The 21,721-nt window shown below is 44.9% G+C and overlaps 1 protein-coding gene across 1 annotated transcript in view; it reads left to right on the top strand.

Annotated features, from left to right (window-relative positions):
• Positions 1-5,499: 5,499 nt before the first annotated feature.
• LOC120063049 (drebrin-like protein A) overlaps positions 5,500-21,721 on the top strand; it is a 66,187-nt gene continuing 49,965 nt past the window's right edge. The window contains exon 1 of the mRNA XM_039013173.1: positions 5,500-5,809. Within this exon, the coding sequence (XP_038869101.1) occupies positions 5,724-5,809 (86 nt within the window). The 5' untranslated portion in view covers positions 5,500-5,723. The remainder of the gene's footprint in view (positions 5,810-21,721) is intronic.

Genomic DNA, 21,721 nt, shown 5'->3' with positions numbered 1-21,721 from the left:
AAGTTCATTTTGAGAAGATATTCTCTTCCTGGAGAATGACCTAGCCATGTAAGGTATGGGCAGCTGTGCACATTACACCTCACTCACAAAAGAACGTCTTCATTACAGAACACCTTTCTATAGCGGGAAACCTCTGCTTGTATACGGCGAGGAACTACATCACCGTGCAACAATGTACTGTGTAATCAACCGTGCCTATAACCATGCGTATGAACGTGAATGAGCCCACCATTTCTAGCAATGGATATACTGTACATAGTGACCGACGACGACCGCCTAGACGCACAATCGAGAGAGCTGAGAGAGAATGTTGTCTTTGGGATACTCATCTCAACACTCTGTTACCCACACTGAGTTTGTTCAGGCTATTTCAGGCCACAGGAAAACAACCGACAGCAACAGATTCTCTTAAGCCAATTTAGAGAGAGAACGAGTTTCAGTAAAGAGTCAAATGAATACCCCCCCGCCTCCCAAACAGCCCCCCTCCGAATCTCACCTCCCTCCTTCCCTCACTAAAAGCCACATCCAACAAAAACTGCCTGCCACCGCACCCAAGCGAAGGAAATGCCAGAGCTGTCTGAAGTGAAGCGTTACAGCACAACAGTTCACATCCAGCCAGGGGCACCAGACAGGCCAGAGAGAAGCCCCTAATGACAGGAAGTTGTAAGAATAATAGATGCATGGGGATATAGGGATGTCTTGCCCTCTGGCCTACAGCCTTGATGATGAACCAGGAGGGGGAGGCAGGGGGTGGCTGGGGTGGTAGGCGCGGGGGGGGGGGGGGTTGTAGGTGGGCTCCCGTGGAGGTTTAACCTTTTAAGGAGCGATGCAGTGAAATCGACTGCAGAGGTGGCACAGGTGGATAGGAGTTTGTGGTAGCGCTACTGTTCATGCAGTAAAGAGAGAGTAAAGCGTGTGTAGAGAGTGCCTTGTCAGATATGGCTGCAATCCCGGTAACGGGATGATATGACAACAGCCAGTGAAAGTGCAGGGCGCCAAATTCAAAACAACAGAAATCTCATAATTAAAATTCCTCAGACATACATGTTTCTAATATCATTTTAAAGGTAATCTTGTTGTTAATCCCACCAAAGTGTCCGATTTCAAATATGCTTTTCAGCGAAAGCACCACAAACGATTATGTTAGGTCACACCAAACCACAATAATCACAGCCATTTTTCCAGCGAAAGATAGCAGTCACAAAAAGCAGAAATATAGCTAAAATCAATCACTAACCTTTGATGATCTTCATCAGATGACACTCATAGTACTTCATGTTACACAATAGATGCATGTTTTGTTTGATAAAGTTCATATTTATATAAAAAAATCTGAGTTTACATTGGCGCGTTACATTCACTAGTTCCAAAAACATCCAGTGATAGTGCATAGCCACATCGTTTCAACAGAAATACTCATCATAAATGTAGATGATAATACAAGTTATACACATGGAATCATAGATATACCTCTCCTTAATGCAACTGCTGTGTCAGATTTCAAAAAAACTTTACGGAAAAAGCAAACCATGCAATAATCTGAGACGGAGCTCAGAACAAGAGTCGAATTAGCCGCCATGTTGGAGTCAACAGAAACCAGAAATTACATGATAAATATTCCCTTACCTTTGATGATCTTCATCAGAATGCACTCCCAGGAATCCCAGGTCCACAATAAATGCTTGATTTGTTCGATAATGTCTGTTATTTATGTCCAATTAGCTACTTTGGTTAGCGCGTTTGGTAAACAATTCCAAAGTCACAAAGTGCGTTCACTAAAACGTGACGAAATGTCCAAAAGTTCCATAACAGTCAGTAGAAACATGTCAAACGATGTATTGAATCAATCTTTAGAATGTTGTTAACATACATCTTGAATAACGTTCCAACCGGAGAATTACATTGACTTCAGATGAGCGATGGAACGGAGCTGCCTCTCACGTGAACGCGCGTGGTCAAAGCATGGTCACCTCATGCCAGTGGTGACTCATTCCTGTCTCCTTCGGCCCCACTTCACAGTAGAGTCATCAGACAAAGTTCTATTGACTGTTGACATCTAGTGGAAGCCGTAGGAAGTGAAAACTCATCCATATCTCACTGTAATTTCAATGGGAGCTTGGTTGAAAATCTACCAGCCTCAGAAAAAATCCAAACAGAAAGTGAAACTTCTCAGGTTTTTGCCTGCCATATGAGTTTGGTTATAGTCACAGACATAATGTAAACAGTTTTAGAAACTTCAGAGTGTTTTCTACCCAATACTAATAATAATATGCATATATTAGCAACTATGACTGAGGAGCAGGCCCTTTACTCTGGGCACCTCTGTGCACCTTTCATCCAAGCTACTCAATACTGCCCCTGCAGCCATAAGAAGTTAAAGGGATTGACAGGGCCGGTTCCAGGCATAAGCGACATAAATGTGTAGAATTTAAATTAACTTTAAGACTGCAAAAATATCTCTCCACCCCATGTCAAAATGGGTAGAATTGCAGGAAATTAGCTGTAAAACTGTAGAAAATAAATGATCTCTGCCACATGGCAAAATGAGCATGATATTTGTTAAACGTTTTCTCTCCATCCCATGGCATAGTGTGTAGAATTGCAGAAAACATGCTTCAACTGTCCAATGCAGCTGTATTTATTTCAATTTCAAATACATTCTGGGTAACAATTAAGTTCCTGACTGTGATTGTTTTCAATTAAAATTGTAAGAAATAAATGAAAATAGCTTTTTTAGCAAAGATCAATTTCTCAAGCAAGAATATTGCTAGGACTGTCTGTGAGGCGTCTGCGTGGGGAGGGGAAAACTACAAATTTGCTCTTATTGGCAGAGAGGTTTGGAACTCTCTTTCTTATTGGTCTAATAACTCATTTATTGCATGGGGATATCACCATGGAAAGCCAAAACTCCATCCCACCAAAACAGGTAGAGATTTCAGGTGGTCTTTTCAAACAGCTCTTACACTAAAAGGGCATTATCATCATGTTAATAATTTCACATTATTATTTCAGCCTCATAGTGTGGAAATATAATATATAAAAAACACAGGAAATCATGTTTTTGACGGCACTGGGCCTTCAAAACTGCAACATTTTATCTACTCCCCATGGCAAATTTATAGAATTGCAGGATATTAACATTTAAACTTAAATTCTTCTCTTCACCGTCAAGAGGGGGGCCATTAAAATGTTTTGCAGCGAAGTGGGGGACCCCCAACCAAATTGCGCTTAGGGTCCCCAAAAGCCTGGTGATTGGACAACAAAAAAAGAGGAAGATGGAGAAAGCAAGGTTCCGTATTTTTTATTTTAAGGTAGTTACAGTTATGGTTTGATATGCCAGAGTCTGATGAGCATATATTCACTGGGGCTTAGTCACTCTCTGTCTGTCCACTGAATCTCTGAAGATCTAAGGGGAAACTCTGCATTGACACACCAGAAACAAAAATACCATCTATCAAATGACACATCTGCACTGAATTATCACAAAATGACAATGAAGAAAATGCTGAGAAACTTTCCTAAACGTAAGGTCTATGCATACCCCCTCCCCTGACCGGCACTCAAATAACAGAGAACTGAGTCTGAAAATGTGTTTAAAGTGTGTGTGTGTGTGTGTGTGTGTGTGTGTGCGTGTGTGCGTGTGTAACGTGTGTTTGGCACTGGGTGTAACCGATGTGAAATGGCTAGCTAGTTAGCGGTGGTGCGCGCTAATAGCCTTTCAATCAGTGACGTCACTTGCTCTGAGACCTTGAAGTAGTGGTTCCCCTTGCTCTGCAAGGGCCGCGGCTTTTGTGGAGCGATGGGTAACGGCGCTTCGTGGGTGACTGTTGTTGATGTGTGCAGAGGGTCCCTGGTTCGCGCCCGGGTCGGGGCGAGGGGACGGACTAAAGTTAAACTGTTACGTGGGCATGTATTGTCCAGACCCCCAGCTGTTCTCGAACACAGAAAAAGGCCCCTGTACCCCTGTACATGATGGCTACCTCAGACACAGTTCCCATGAAATTGGTCCCTCTGTTTCTTCAAGGGTCTTGATGGAGATGGCCCTCACTGTAAATGGCTTATTAGGCACCTGCCAAGGGCTGCTTGGGGCCTACTCAAAGGGCTGGGGGGACAAAGAGAGAGAGTGACAGCTCCATACCTGCCCCCACCCCCCTCCATCCCCATGCCCCCTCTAAACCTCAGCAGCAGCAGCACCTCTCCGTCCCTGGCGCTCCTCACACTGACGTTTTCCCCATCCCTCCGAATGCCAATATAAAGTGGTGTGTTTTGCTGCGGCTTTTCATGAACCTGACATAAACCATACCCGGACAGATACACATCATCAGCTGTCGTGTGTAGCCGTTGTTTTCTGGATGATATTAGCTCACAGAAAGTGAGAGATGATGTACATGAATGGCTCTCAAATTTAGTTCGTTGTGGTTGTGTGCACATCACTTGACGATACTTTGTGGAAGATTTTCATACATTTTTAGCTAGTAGTTCTGAAAGTAAAGCTCAAGAACCAAAACCGGTCCCCGAAAATTGCCTACTACATCATAGATGTGCAGATATGTGCAGTACATCATTGCTCTCTCTCGCGCTTTTTCTGCTGTGTCACTGAGCCAGCTATGCAACCTCAATGGATAATGCTGGGCAGGCCTGGCCCAGCCTTCTTCTTTCACTGTGTAACTCGTCCAATGTGCATGTGCAACTTGTCACTCAAATGGCGAGGGGCTGAAGCTCATTGGCTGGAACTCAAATTGCTAGGGGCTGGCCCGGCAGGTCAAGTTTACAGTACTCAAAATTGCGCTACAAAACTAAAGGTTTCGTGGCTAATTGAGGTAAGACAGTAATTCTGCTCATATAAAATGGAAGTATGAACTACACATTGACACATAGCGGGAGGTAAAAAAAATGACTTACCCCTAGTCAACAAAGTTCCAGAATGTATCTTTAAGGCAAGTTAATGCTAGAACCCTTAGTTACTTCCATTTTTGGACTTATAAATTAACGATACAGTATATACCGATTGATTCTTGAAGAATAGAACTTAGAAATGCCTCGTGAACTTAGTTCAACTGTTGTACCCCCATCATAAATATAAGCTTGTTTTACTCCAATGTTCGTAAAACAATGTAAACGTAAACCAACACTGTACAGCTTCAAAACAGGGATGGTCAGTCCTTGCATCCATAGCTCTGTTTATGAATTTGAGAGTGATTACATTTCTCCAAGCCGATCCCTTTGCTTTATACCAAAACAGAGGTGTGGTGTCAGCTTTGTTATTGTTTCAATTAAGGATTCTAGCTTTAATGATAAAAAATATATATATTTTCCACAATTCCACCTTATTATTAAAGTGCGGAATGGAGGTGAAGAGAAGGGTGTGCGTAGTTGAAGTTTGGACCTGGACCAGCTAGAATGTAACTCAGCTTTTCCCCCACTCCTCAGGAGGAGGTGGGGCTTTGAGTGAAAACGTATTTCCATCTCACTGCAGAAAGTCTGCAACAGCCTCAACCACCCAGTGTGTGTGTTTGCAGCCTGCATAGCTTGCTGGCGGACTGTCACCTTCTTCTCCACTTGAAACTTCCACCACTTTGCATGAGATAAGCCTACTTACTGATCGTTCTCCCGGCCGTGAAAGCGCGTCGGTGTGGCTGTGTTAAGTTTCTAGTACGTTTCTATTGCGATTTGCGAAGTGAAGAAATCTTCGGGAGTGGATTGTAGAAAACTTCACTATCACGATGCGAGCGATTAACCTCGATACCTATAGCCTGTCACTGCTCACGGCCAAAGAGGACATTCTCAACCCCCGCTCATCAACCAACTGGTAGGCCTAAATATCCTTATTTGCTCTTAAGTGCCTGAATATAGTTGCAAGCTCAAGTTATTGAGTATACCAAGCATAGCTATTTTTAGGTTTTAGTCGCATTTTTAACTCCCATAAAGGAAGTTTCTAAATACTTACTTGATAGTTCGTTACATAAATATCCGGTTTCATTCAGAGCTACGTAAACGGTCCCAGCATTTGGATCTTGTTTTCTCGTTTACAAGAAGAAAGGGTGTTGTGTAATTCAAACTTGATTTAATTGGTTCCAGGAGTGGAACGATTATGGAGGTAGTCAAAGGATAACATAAAACGGTGCTCTAGGTCTAGATGTAGGCTAGGTATAGATGCTCTACGTATAGAGGAAGACATAGTGATAGTATCAGTGATAGTCAGGGCTATGCAGGTGGCACAGTTACGCCTCGATCACACCGATAGTGTCTTTTGTATCCTGGGACACCAGAAGAACATACATTTCCAATGGAACGGAACGCTGCGTTTGCCGTGCAACATTACGAACGTAGGCTATGCATCACATTGTATGCGTTGACAGCTTGCCAGAAATATTAACGGAAGGTGAATGTTGAACTTTTGTTGCACACATATCCAGATGATGCTGCGTACCATTTTGCGCAAAAATTCACTGTAGGTATGATTGGGGCGTTAGTGCAGGTAGTCTGCAGAGTGTCCTTACCGTACAACCAACGGAGGTTAGTGCGCGTGCCAAACTGTTGGCTACCTGTGTGGCGTGCACGTCTTGCATCTATCACCTGACCTGCGCTTTTTCCGGCCTCGCGTGTAGTGACTCGGCTATTCTCCCCAGGGCTCTTTGACTTTATTCTTTGTGCTCAGCGCACAGCTCGGGTGTCTGCCTACACGGCGATCTTTGAGATGGACTGTAATTCAACACAGAGAGGTACTGAACAGTACACGCACCCACAGACATACAGACACACACGAACAACATTGACGTATAGAATGACATGCATTGTAATGGAGAATAAATAGCCTATTTATTTCCCCTCCTGAATTCTATTAGTGGGCTAATATTTGCAAATACACTTTAATGGACCAATTTCCCTCTTTGAACCCAAAGCTCCGAGAAGTTCGAGGGCAGCACCCCCTGAAAAATCTGAATAAAATAAATAAATAAACACAAAAGTAGTGCACTGGGCCTTTACTAGTCCTGTATTAGCGACGGATATAGCCGTCTGTGGTGCAGGCAAACAAAAAATAATCTGCATCCCCCTATGTTTGAACCCTGTGGCAGATAGCTCAGAGACACATATTTAAGGACGCCTTCAATTATGCCCAATTAGTGCCCTGTTCCTTTGATGAACTTCTGAATGTGGGTGATCTCTCTGTTATGTTGACGTGATCCCACACAATTATAGATAATAGAGATATGTTGCCATGGTGATGTCATAATGATTTGTGGGCTCCGCTTTGTGGTTTTACCACTCATCTATCACCCATCCGAGGTTGTGGCTGTGTTTTTCAACAAACTGTTATAGGTCGTATGATGTTGAACATCATAGAAGATACGTTGATGGTTCATGAATGCATAATAACTGCTCTGTTGACTAAAAAACCTCGACAGTCTCAACCAGAGTAAGTATGCCTTCTCAAACCGTGAACTAAGAAAGTCTCCCTCCGACAAAAGAGTAGGTTGACAGAGAAATGTACGCGTGCAGGAGTACATTGTGTCATTGTCAAGTACCTCAACTCCATGATGATTTCATCCACAGAGTTGAGCACAGACTAGAGGTTTTGAAATGAGGCTTGGCAGCTCCGTCGTCATGGTGACTTCCGTTTGGCTAGGAGGGGCAGACATACCGTCATTGGCTGCCAAGCTATCCCCAAAGGAACTGGGCTGTTACCATCACTATGCTGTGTCCACATACCTGTCCCTACTGATGACACATGTATTCACAACCCTTGACTTTTTATGTTACAAAGTGGGATTAAAATTGGGGTGGCAGGTAGCCTAGTGGTTAGAGTGTTGGACTAGTAACCGAAAGATTGCAAGATCGAATCCCCGAGCTGACAAGGTAAAAAATCTGTCGTTAAGGGGTAGAACAAGGCCTGAACCATTGTATTTACAATGGTCTTTGTTCTTCACTGGTTGCCCTTTTCTTGTGACAGTAGGTCACATATCAAATCTAATTGATTTATAAAGGCCTTCTTACATCAGCTGATATCTCACAGTGCTGTACAGAAACCCAGAAAGTGCTGTACAGAAACCCACTGTTCCTAGGCCGTCATTTAAAATAAGAATTTGTTTTTAACTCACTTGCCTAGTTAAATAAAGGTAAATAAAAATACAGGCTTCAGCTTTAGTGGATTGTAGCAGGGCACAAGCCTAATTGTTTGCTCGTGTGGATGAAAGCTCAATTACTACAAATCTTTGTGTCTCGCTGGTTTTCACACTTCTCTCTGTTTCTGTTTCTCCAACCTGGTCTGTCTCTGTGTCTGTGTCTCTGTGTCTGTCTCTCACTCATTCCTGAGCTGAGCATCAGTGTAAATCAATAGGCCATAGTGCTCCCTCAGCATTAGTTCTTGTGATCACCAAAATAGAGCATGCTGGGAGCTGAGCGAGATCAGTGAGGCCTGAGGAAGTCCTGTGTGTGAGTCTTACCAAACACTCAGTAAATATCTCTCTCAATTCAATTCAAGGGCTTTATTGGCATGGGAAACACATTGCCAAAGCAAGTGAAATAGATAATAAACACAAGTGAAATAAACAATAAACATCAACAGTAAATATTCCACTCACAGAAGTTCCAAAAGAATAAAGACATTTCAAATGTCATATTATGTCTATATACAGTGTTGTAGCGATGTGCAAATAGTTAAAGTACAAAAGGGAAAATAAATATAGGTTGTATTTACAATGGTCTTTGTTCTTCACTGGTTGCCCTTTTCTTGTGACAGTAGGTCACATATCAAATCTAATTGATTTATAAAGCCCTTCTTACATCAGCTGATATCTCAAAGTGCTGTACAGAAACCCAGCCGAAAACCCCAAACAGCAAGCAATGCAGGTGTCGAAGCATATGTTGATGCTCTGTCTCTAATAACAGAAACCGAGAGAGAGGAAACCCACACTGAAAGGCTGAATAACACTGGACTGAATTGAGAAGGGGGCGTAGTAATGACATCATAATTCCTGTGTGTGTTGTGTGTAGAGAGACCGAGAAGGGGGAGTTTGAGTCGGGGAAAGGGTTGTTTTGTAGCGTGATCCTCCCACCCCCACCGTGTTGGTCTTTGAGGTCCCACTGTGTATTATCTAATGACCTTGTGTTGTGAATGGGAAACGGCCTCTGTATGGGAAGGCACCTAAGAATAGAGGGGCTGCCTATTCGACAACACAGCCCCGGAGGTCTCTCCTTGTTCCCTCTAATGACCGCAGACTTTAGACTGTTTCTCACATAACCTCCAAACTGGTGTGTGTTATTTGTGTGTGTGTGTGTGTGTGTGAAGCAGTAGACAAAAGTACATGAACATACACCCTACTACTGTAACTTTGTAAACCAGACACTTATTGGAAGTCCAAAGAGACATATATGGCCATGTACAAGGCCGCAAATGGGAATTGTTGTAAGCTGTCTCACGCACACTACTCGCAAACTTCTGCATTCTGATTGTAACCCTCATAAAAGTACAGCTACAGCTTATTTTAGCAGCAGTACACTAAGGGCCGAAAAATTCCCCTTTCTCACTTTTCATGACTCCATAAAATACCTCAGGCAGTAGCCATGCTCGTAATGCTGATCAAAGGCAGACACACTTTAATTTACTTTCCATCCAAAAGGACTGGGCACTGTGTAGACTTGAGGAATGTTTATGCCAGAATTTCACGATCTAAATGTAATTTCTCTGCCGGTGTTTTTGGGTGTACTCTTGTTAGGCAGTGTAACGACTGTTGGAAGGAGAGGACCAAGGTGCAGCGTGGTAAGTATTCATAATATTTTATATATATTTTAATAATCAATAAGAACACTTGAACAAAAACAACAAAGCGACAAACGAACAGTTCTGCAAGGTGCAATACACTAAACAGAAAACAACTAAGTATGGTTCTCAATCAGAGACAACGATAGACAGCTGCCTCTGATTGAGAACCACACCAGGCCAAACACCTAGAAATACAAAACATAGAACAAAACAGAATGCCCACCCCAACTCACGCCCTGACCAAACCAAAATAGAGACATAAAAAGGAACTAAGGTCAGGGCGTGACAGTACCCCCCCCCAAAGGTGCGGACTCCGGCCGCAAAACCTGAACCTATAGGGGAGGGTCTGGGTGGGCATTTCACCGCGGTGGCGGCTCTGGTGCGGGACGTAGACCCCGCTCCACCTCTGGCTTGGCCCACTTAGGTGGCGCCTCTAGAGCGTGGACCCTCGCCACCGACCCCGGACTGGGGACCCTAGCAGCAGGCCCCAGACAGGAGGGCGACTCTGGCGGCTCCGGACAGGAGGGCGACTCTGGCGGCTCCGGACAGGAGGGCGACTCCGGACAGGAGGGCGGCTCTGGCGGCTCCGGACAGGAGGGCGACTCCGGACAGGAGGGCGACTCTGGCGGCTCCGGACTGGAGGGCGTCGCTGGAGGCTTCTTGCCATGGATCACAGCTGGAGGCTTCGTGCCATGGATCACCGCTGGAGGCTTCTTGCCATGGATCACCGCTGGAGGCTTCTTGCCATGGATGATCGCTGGAGGCTTCGTGCCATGGATCATCGCTGGAGGCTTCGTGCCATGGATCATCGCTGGAGGCTTCGTGCCATGGATCATCACTGGAGTGGAGAGACACACAGGAGCCCTGGCTCAGGCAGCAGACACAGGACTCACCAGGCTGGGGAGACATGCAGGAGGGTTAGGGCTTAGCACAGGCACAGGTCTCACCAGGCTGGGGAGACATGCAGGAGGCCTTGTCCTTGGCACCGGATGCACTGGGCCGTGGAGGCGCACTGGCGGTCTCGAGCGCAGAGCTAGCACAACTCTTCCTGGCTGGATACCCCCTGTAGCCCGGCAAGTGCGGGGAGTTGGAACAGGCCGCACTGGGCTGTGCTGGCGAACCGGGGACACCGTGCGTAGGGCTGGTGCCGTATAACCCGGGCCAAGGAGACGCACTGGAGGCCAGATGCGCTGAGCCGGCATCATCCCTCCTGGCTCGATGCCCACTCTAGCCCGGCCGATGCGAGGTGCTGCGATGTAGCGCACCGGGCTATGCGTGCGCACTGGGGACACCGTGCGCTTCACCGCATAACATGGTGCCTGCCCGGTCACTCTCTCGCCACGGTAAGCATGGGGAGTTGGCTCAGGGCTCCTACCTGACTTCGCCAATCTCCCCGTGTGCCTCCCCCAAAAATTTCTGGGGCTGCCTCTCGTGCACTTTACCTCGAGCCAACTCCTCGTAGTGTCGCCGCTCCGCTCTAGCTGCCTCCAGCTCCTCTTTCGGACGGCGATACTCTCCCGGCTGTGCCCAGGGTCCCTTGCCGTCCAAGATTTCCTCCCATGTCCAGGAGTCCATTTTTCCACGCTGCTTGGTCCGTTGGTGGTGGGTAGTTCTGTAACGACTGTTGGAAGTAGAGGACCAAGGTGCAGCGTGGTAAGTATTCATAATATTTTTAATCAATAAGAACACTTGAACAAAAACAACAAAACGACAAACGAACAGTTCTGCAAGGTGCAATACACTAAACAGAAAACAACTACCCACCAAGCACAGGTGGGAATGAGGCTACCTAAGTATGGTTCTCAATCAGAGACAACGATAGACAGCTGCCTCTGATTGAGAACCACACCAGGCCAAACACCTAGAAATACAAAACATAGAACAAAACAGAATGCCCACCCCAACTCACGCCCTGACCAAACCAAAATAGAGACATAAAAAAGGAACTAAGGTCAGGGCGTGACAGACTGCGTATATGGGCAGCAGTGTTGTTGGCCTACCAAATAGACAGAGTATTGTTGTACCAATCCAGTAGAACTAGGGTTGCAAAGCTACCAGTAATTTACAAAAGGTAATTAACAGAAGATCTATGCCAATCTATCGTAACTTTGGTGATTTATACTAGAATAACTTTTTTTTTAATGTATTCAAAACATTGACAACAAATACAATGCCTTCAGGACAGTATTACTTTAGTGCCTTATTACAAACGGGATGTATGTTTTGGAATATTTTATTCTGTACAGGCTTCCTTTTTTTCACCCTGTCATTTAGGTTAGTATTGTGGAGTATTTACAATGCTGTTAAGGGCTGACCCCATTTAGTCGATAGGCTGTTGGTTGGCCGAGATTTCTTTAGTCGAGCAGTAGCAAAAAATATATCGAATTTCATGGTATACAAGACATTTCTCTGATTCGCGCCTGTCTGAGTGGACTGATCCATTGTGGAGGCCGTGGGGATGGCACAGTCCATCACTAAGACGTGCTACTAAAATGTTATATGGTTATATTACATAAGAACAATGGTGCAACACTAATAAAAATAATATTATTTTTTATTCATTTTGCTTTCTCTCTCATTGGATAGCGGTTGCTGACCGTGGTTCTGAAATATCAGTGCACTGTTGAATTGCCGTCTTTTCTTAGACCATGATGCTATGTGCATTATAGCAAAGTTAACCAGCATATTGGTGTTGAGAAGAATGCGGCGGAAGCAGCAGCCGAGTTAGGAGACGAGAAAACAGCACTTGTCTTCATTTTCTAAGAAAAGTGAGGAGAGCGGAAACGGCAACTTAATTAGGTCTATAATCAATAACCTAATTGTTAAATGTGCCTGGCTTTATACTGTAAATCCTCCATATACTGTATATCTAGAGAAATAAGACAGATCCTGCTTCTGTTTGAGTGATTGATCAATAGCCTACTGATTCTGTGAGCACCAAGCCTCACGCAACCACAACATGTGGGATAAACAATTTCACAAATTCAGCTGTTTTTAATCTTTGCAATGATGTAATAAAAGGCTTTACACTTTTTCTTTTATTAGAACAGCCTCTCTGGTATTACTTATAAGTTATTTAGTGTTGTTTACGCTCTTCCAAATTGTCCGAAAAAATAAAATAACCCTCCTTTTTCTTGATCTCCTTGTTATTGTTATTATTACTATTATTATTATTATTATGATCATCATTATAATAAGTCATATCGTTATCATTAGTAGGCTTAGTATAGCAGCCTTGTAGAACCACTATCGTGCTCTAGGCCAAAGACACACTGTTTAGTCTTAATACCGTCACTCACTTAGGCCTATATTTCAAAACGTATATAGGCTACTGTATCAATCAATCATTCATTCGTTCATGTCATCACACATATGAGTCATTTATGATTTGAAATGCAATCGAGCATTTTCGTTTGAAAACAAAACAAAGCGACCCTTGAATAATCAGCGGAAACAATCAAATAAACTGTTCCGTGTCGGAAATTGCGTTCACGAAAACAAAAATGAAGTAAACACTGCAACAGACTCTCTTGTTCCAGATGGTCAGAAAAAATGATATTGTAATCTAACAGCACCTGTTTTGGCACACATAATATGCACGCTGTAAGAACCGACACTGGAGATGAGAAGCAGGTACGAAGAGTTGAACATTTTAATTTAGCTCAGACATGAACAAGACAGGAACAGCATCAGAACTGGTTATACAAGACATACAAACATGAATGCAGAAGCGGGGAACAGAGCTGGGGAACAGACAGATATAGGGGAGGTAATAACACGGCGATTGAGTCCAGGTGAGTGCAATGAATCGCTGATGCGCGTAACGAGGGAAGCAGGTGTGCGTAATGATGGTGGCAGGAGTGCGTAATGCAGGGCAGCTTGGCGCCCTCGAGCGCCAGGGAGGGAGAGCGGGAGCAGGCGTGACGCACGCGACGCTTGCGCCTTACCTTCTGTTTCTTGATCTCCAGGATTTTCCACAACCAGTCAAATTGATTCCACACATCCGACTTCTCCTTTCCCTCCTGAGCAACAAGTAAACATTCCCCCATTTCAAGTTTAGTTGTCATGTCCTCTGCATCCATTTTGCTGTCACATGTTCAGAGTTTGTTTGTGATTGTAATATGCTATAGGTCAGGCCCTATTGGTCACGTGTATGCGATGCATACATGTGTAGTGTGGAGAGAGCAAGGGAATAGGGAATGTTTTTCCTAAACAAATGAGGGATTTCGGTAACAGAACTTTTCAGTAAGAAATGGCTGTAATTACATGTTGCAGCTTCAGCAACATGGACTGTGTGATTAACACTGTTGAAGTTCTGCAGTGGTTGCTGCAAAATGGAAGAGAGAGAGACAACAGCTGCTAGTCACTCGCTGTCATTTTTTTAACACAGCGCAGCAATCCAATCAATTGCGGTCAGACTCCCTCTAGTAATACCGTGCCTTCGGGAAATATTCAGACCCCTTGACTTTTTCCAGATGTTGTTACGTTACAGCCTTATTCTAAAATGGATTAGATAAAACAATTCCTCAGCAATCTACACACAATACCCCATAATGACAAAGTGAAAACAGGTTTTAGAAATATTTTGCAAAAAACAAATACCTTATTTACGTAAGTATTCAGACACTTTGCTATGAGACTCAAAATGAGAGAGACGCTAACGGAGTCGGTGCAGCCAGCTGGTTTCTTCACGCATCGCGCCGACAGAAACAAGCATCTTTCTGGTAAGAAGAGGGGCGGGGGGGTATGCCTTATGATTAACGAGACGTGGTGTGATCATAACAACATACAGGAACTCAAGTCATTCTGTTCACCTGATCTAGAATTCCTCACCATCAAATGTCGACCACATTATCTACCAAGGGAATTCTCTTCGATTATAATCACAGCCGTATATATTCCCCCCCAAGCAGACACATCGATGGCCCTGAACAAACTTTATCTGACTCTATGTAAACTGGAAACCACACATCCTGAGGCTGCATTCCTTGTAGCCGGGGATTTTAACAAGGCTAATCTGAAAACAAAACTCCCTAAATTCTATCAGCATATCGATTGTGCTACCAGGGCTGGTAAAACCCTAGATCATTGTTATTCTAACTTCCGCGACGCATATAAGGACCTCCCCCGCCCTCCTTTCGGAAAAGCTGACTCCATTTTGTTGCTTCCAGCCTACAAACAGAAACTAAAACAAGAAGCTCCCGCGCTCAGGTCTGTTCAACGCTGGTCCGACCAATCTGATTCCACGCTTCAAGACTGCTTCGATCACGTGGATTGGGATATGTTCCGCATTGCGTCCAACAACAACATTGACGAATACGCTGATTCGGTGAGCGAGTTCATTCGAAAATGCATCGGCGACATTATACCCACAGCAACGATTAAAAACATTCCCTAACCAGAAACCGTGGATTGATGGCAGCATTCGCGCGAAACTGAAAGCGCGAACCACTGCTTTTAACCAGGGCAAGGTGACCGGAAACATGACCGAATACAAACAGTGTAGCTATTCTCTCCGCAAGGCAATCAAACTAGCTAAGTCCCAGTACAGAGACAAAATTGAGTCGCAATTCAACAGCTCAGACACAAGAGGTATGTGGCAGGGTCTACAGTCAATCACGGATTACAAAAAGAAAACCAGCCCCGTCGCGGACCAGGATGTCTTGCTCCCAGACAGACTAAATAACTTTTTTGCTCGTTTTGAGGACAATACAGTGCCACTGACATGGCCCGCTACCATAACCTGTGGGCTCTCCTTCACTGCAGCCGAGGTGAGTAAAACATTTAAACGTGTTAACCCTCGCAAGGCTGCAGGCCCAGACGGCATTCCCTGCCGCGTCCTCAGAGCATGCGCAGACCAGCTGGCTGGTGTGTTTACGGACATATTCAATCCATCCTTATCCCAGTCTGCTGTTCCCACATGCTTCAAGAGGGCCACCATTGTTCCTGTTCCCAAGAAAGCTAAGGTAACTGAGCTAAACGACTACCGCCCCGTAGCACTCACTTCCGTCATCATAAAGTGCTTTGAGAGACTAGTCAAGGACCATATCACCTCCACCCTACCTGACACCCTAGACCCACTCCAATTTGCTTACCGACCCAATAGGTTCACAGACGACGCAATCGCAACCACACTGCACACTGCCCTAACCCATCTGGACAAGAGGAATACCTATGTGAGAATGCTGTTCATCAACTACAGCTCAGCATTTAACACCATAGTACCCTCCAAACTCGTCATCAAGCTCGAGACCCTGGGTCTCGACCCCGCCCTGTGCAACTGGGTACTGGACTTCCTGACGGGCCGCCCCCAGGTGGTGAGGGTAGGTAACAACATCTCCACCCCGCTGATCCTCAACACTGGGGCGCTACAAGGGTGCGTTCTGAGCCATCTCTCCTGTACTCCCTGTTCACTCCCGACTGCGTGGCCATGCACGCCTCCAACTCAATCATCAAGTTTGCGGACGACACTACAGTGGTAGGCTTGATTACCAACAACGACGAGACGGCCTACAGGGAGGAGGTGAGGGCCCTCGGAGTGTGGTGTCAGGAAAATAACCTCACACTCAACATCAACAAAACAAAGGAGATGATTGTGGACTTCAGGAAACAGCAGAGGGAGCACCCCCCTATCCACATCGACGGGACAATAGTGGAGAGGGTAGTAAGTTTTAAGTTCCTCGGCGTACACATCACGGACAAACTGAATTGGTCCACCCACACAGACAGCGTTGTGAAGAAGGCGCAGCAGCGCCTCTTCAACCTCAGGAGGCTGAAGAAATTCGGCTTGTCACCAAAAGCACACAAAAACTTCTACAGATGCACAATCGAGAGCATCCTGTCGGGCTGTATCACCGCCTGGTACGGCAACTGCTCCGCCCACAACCGTAAGGCTCTCCAGAGGGTAGTGAGGTCTGCACAACGCATCACCGGGGGCAACTACCTGCCCTCCAGGACACCTACACCACCCGATGTCACAGGAAGGCCATAAAGATCATCAAGGACAACAACCACCCGAGCCACTGCCTGTTCACCCTGCTATCATCCAGAAGGCGAGGTCAGTACAGGTGCATCAAAGCAGGGACCGAGAGACTGAAAAACAGCTTCTATCTCAAGGCCATCAGACTGTTAAACAGCCACCACTAACATTTACTCATTTACTCATCTCATATGTATATGTATATACTGTACTCTATATCATCTACTGCATCTTGCCATCTTTATGTAATACATGTATCACTAGCCACTTTAAACTATGCCACTTTATGTTTATATACCCTACATTACTCATCTCATATGTATATACTGTACTCTATACCATCTACTGCATCTTGCCTATGCCGTTCTGTACCATCACTCATTCATATATCTTTATGTACATATTCTTTATCCCTTTACACTTATGTGTGTATAAGGTAGTAGTTGTGGAATTGTTAGGTTTTATTACTCGTTGGTTATTACTGCATTGTTGGAACTAGAAGCACAAGCATTTCGCTACACTCGCATTAACATCTGCTAACCATGTGTATGTGACAAATACAATTTGATTTGATTTGATTTGAAATGGAGCTCAGGTGCATCCTGTTTCCACTGAACATCCTTGAGGTGTTTCTACAACTTGAATGGAGTCCATCTGTGGTAAATTCAATTGATTGGACATGATTTAGAAAGGCACACACCTGTCTATATAAGGTCCCACAGTTGACAGTGCATGTCAAAGCAAAAACCAAGCCATGAGGTTGAAGGAATTGTCCGTAGAGCTCCGAGACAGGACTGTGTCGAGGCACAGATCTGATGAAGGGTACCAAAACATTTCTGCAGCATTGAAGGTCCCAGTGGCCTCCATTATTCTTAAATGGAAGAAGTTTGGAACCACCAAGACTTTTCCTGGAGATGGCCGCCTGGCAAAACTGAGCAATCGGGGGAGAAGGGCCTTGGTCAGGGAGGTGACCCGCTATGAGTTTGCCAAAAGGCACCTAAAGGACTCTCTGACCATGAGAAACAAGATTCTCTGGTCTGATGAAACCAAGATTGAACTCTTTGGCCTGAATGCCAAGTGTCACGTCTGGAGGAAACCTGGCACCGTCCCTACGGTGAAGCATGGTGGTGGCAGCATCATCAATCACATGTATTTATAAATCCCCCAGATGTCATAAAGTGCTAAACAGAAACCCAGCCTAAAACCCCAACCAGCCAGCAATGCAGATGTAGAAGCACAGTGGCTAGGAAAAACTCCCTAGAAAGAAGGGAACCTAGGAAAAAACCTAGAGAGTACCTAGGCTCTGAGGGGTGGCCAGTCCTCTTCTTGCTGTGCCGGGTGGAGATTATAAGAGTCATTTAAGGCCAGATTGGTCTTTGAGATGTTCATAGATTACAAACATTCATAGATTACCAGCAGGGTCAAATAATAATCACAGTGGTTGTAGAGGGTGCAACAGGTCAGTACCTCAGGAGTAAATGTCAGTTGGCTTTTTATAGCCGAGCATTCAGAGGTTGAGACAGCAGGTGCGGTAGAGAGAGAGAAAGTCGAAAACAGCAGGTCCGGGACAAGGTAGCATGTCCGGTGAAAAGGTCTGGGTTCCATAGCCGCCTGCAGAACAGTTGAAACTGGAGCAGCAGCACGATCAGGTGGACTGGGGAAAGCCAGGAGTCATCAGGCCAGGTATTCCTGAGGCATGATCCTAGGGCTCAGGTCCTCAGGGAGGGAAGGGAGAGAGAGATAATTAGAGGGAGCATACTTAAATTTACACAGGACACCAAATAAGACAGGAGAATTACACCGGATATAACAGACTGACCCTAGCCCCCCCAGCACATAGACTATTGCAGCATAGATACTGGAGACTGAGTCAGGGGTGGGTCAGGGGACACTGTTGCCCCATCCGACGATACCCCCGGACAGGGCCAACCAGGCAGGATATAACCCCACCCACTTTGCCAAAGCACAGTCCCCACACCACTAGAGGGATATCAACAGACCACCAACATACTACCCTGAGACAAGGCTGAGTATAGCCCACGAAGATCTCCTCCACCGCACGATCCCAAACAGGCACAAAACCAGACAGGAAGATCACGTCTGTGACTCAATCCACTCAAGTGACGCACCCCTCCTAAGGACGGCATGGAACAGCACTAGTCGGCCAGGAAAAGACCGCAAGGGCAGTTTGTCGCTCCAGTGCCTTGCTGTTCACGTTCGCACCTCTGGGCCAGACTACACTCAATCATAGGACCTACTGAAGAGATGAGTCTTCAGTAAAGACAGAGGTAGACACCGAGTCTGCGTCTCTCACATCGATAGGCAGACCATTCCATAAAAATGTAGCTCTATAGGAGAAAGCCCTACCTGAAATTCAAAGGACGATAAGGAGTCCTGCGTCTTGTGACTATAGCGTACGTTTAGGAATATACGGCAGGACCAAATGGGAGAGATAGGTAGGAGCAAGCCCATGTCATGCTTTGTAGGTTAGCAGTAAAACCTTGAAATCAGCCCTAGCCTTAACAGGAAGCCAATGTAGAGAGAAGTAATATGATCAAATGTTTTGGTTCTAGTCAGGATTCTAGCAACCGTGTTTAGCAGTAGCTGAAGTTTATTTAGTGCTTTATCCGGGTAGTCAGAGAGTAGAGCATTGCAGTAGTCTAATCTAGAAGTGTCTAAAGCAAGGATTAGCTTTTCTGCATATTTTTTTGACAAATAGTTACGAATATGGAAATAAGCTGTCCTTGAAATATTCTTGATATCAAAAGAGAGATCAGGGTCCAGAGTAGCGCCGAGGTCCTTCACAGTTTTATATGAGACGACTGTACAACCATCAAGATTAATAGTCAGATCTAACAGCAGATCTCTTTGTTTCTTGGGACCTAGAACTACCATCTCTGTTTTGTCCGAGTTTAAAAGTAAAACCTTTGCCGGCCATTCCATTTCCTTTTGTCTGAAACACAGGCTTCCAGGTTAGGCAATTTTGAGGCTTCACCATGTTTCATCGACATGTACAGCTGTGTGTCGTCCGCATAGAAGTAAAAGTTGCATTGTGTTTCCAAATGACATCACCAAGAGGTAGAATATATAGTGAAAACAATAGTGGTCCTAAAACTGAACCTTGAGGAACGCCAAAACATACAATTGATTTGTCAGCGGACAAACCATCCACAGAGACAAACTGATATCGTTCCGACAGATAAGATCTAAACCAGGCAAGAACTTCTCCGTGTAGACCAGGGGTGGGCAACTCCAGTCCTCGAGGGCCTGATTGGTGTCACACTTTTTTTTCATCCCTAGCAAACACAGCTGATTAATCAAATTGCATTCTAAACTGAAGATCATGATTAGGTGATTATTGGAGTCAGGTGTGCTAGCTGGGGCAAAACTGGGATACCAATCAGGCCCTCGAGGACTGGAATTGCCCACCCCTGGTGTAGACCAATTAGGGGTTTTAATCTCTCCAAAATAATGTGGTGCTCGATGGTGTCAAAAGTAGCACTAAGGTCTAGGAGCACTAGGACAGATGGAGAGCCTCGGTCTGACGCCATTAAAAGGTAATTTACCACCTTCATGAGTGCTGTCTCAGTGCTATGATGGGGTCTAAAACCAGACTGAAGCATTTCCTATACATTATTTGTCTTCAGGAAGGCAGTGAGTTTCTGCATAACAGCTTTCTTTTTAAATGGGAGATTCGATATAGGCCGATTTTTGTTTTTACATTTTCCGGTTCAAGGTTTGGCTTTTTTAAGTGAGGCTTTATTACTGACACTTTTAGCGAGTTTGGTACACATCCGGTGGATAGGGATCCATTTATATGTTCAACATAGGAGGGCCAAGCACAGGAAGTAGCTCTTTCAGTAGTTTAGTTAGAATAGGGTCCAGTATGCAGCTTGACGGTTTAGATGCCATAACTATTTTCATGAATGTGTGAAGAAATACAGGATTAAAAAACTTGAGTGTCTCCATTGATCTTATGTCCTGGCAGTTCTGTGCAGACTCGGAACAACTGAGCTCTGGAGAAATATGCAGATTCAAAGTAGAATCCGTAATTTGCTTTCTAATGATCATGATCTTTTCATCGAACAAGTTCATGAATTTATCACTGATTAAGTGAAAGCTATCCTCTCTTGTCGAATACTGCTTTTTAGTTAGCTTTGCGACAGTATCAAAAATACACTTTGGATTGTTCTTATTCTCCTTAATTTGGTTGGAAAAATAGGATGATCGGGCAGCAGTGAGGGCTCTTTGATATTGCACGTTACTGTCTTTCCAAGCTAGTCGGAAGACTTCCAGTTTGGTGGAGCGATATTTCCGTTTCAATTTTCTGGAAGATTGCTTCAGGGCTCGGGTATTTTCTGTATACCAGGGAGCAAATTTCTTGTGACAAATGTATTTTGTTTTTAGGGGTGCGACTGCATCTAGGGTATTACGTAATGTTAAATTAAGATCCTCAGTTAGGTGGTTAACCGATTTTTGTACTCCGACGTCCTTGGGTAGGTGGAGGGACTCTGTAAGGGCATCCAGGAATCTTTGGGTTGTCCCGAGAATTTATAGCACAGTTTTTGATGATCCTTGGTTGGGGTCTGAGCAGATTATTTGTTGCAATTTCAAACTTAATAAAATGGTGGTCCCATAGTCCAGGATTATGAGGAAAAACTAAATCCAGGGTATGACTGTGGCATTGAGTAGGGCCGGAGACATGTTGAACAAAACCCACTGAGTCAATGATTTGTAATGGTATTTTCAGAAGCTACCTGGAATATATCCCAGTCCGCTTGATCAAAAAAAGCTTGAAGCATGGATTATGATTGGTCAGACCAGCGTTGAATAGACCTTAGCACGGGTGCTTCCTATTTGAGTTTCTGCCTATAGGAAGGGAGGAGCAGGATGGAGTCGTGATCTGATTTGCTGAAGGGAGGGCGGGGGAGAGCCTTGTAGGCATCCCGGATGGGGGAGTAGCAGTGGTCGAGTATTTT

This window comes from Salvelinus namaycush, chromosome 18 (assembly GCF_016432855.1).
Source record: "Salvelinus namaycush isolate Seneca chromosome 18, SaNama_1.0, whole genome shotgun sequence".
In the NCBI taxonomy this organism is placed as follows: Eukaryota; Metazoa; Chordata; class Actinopteri; order Salmoniformes; family Salmonidae; genus Salvelinus; species Salvelinus namaycush.
This window is presented reverse-complemented; position numbering and strand designations above follow the sequence as displayed.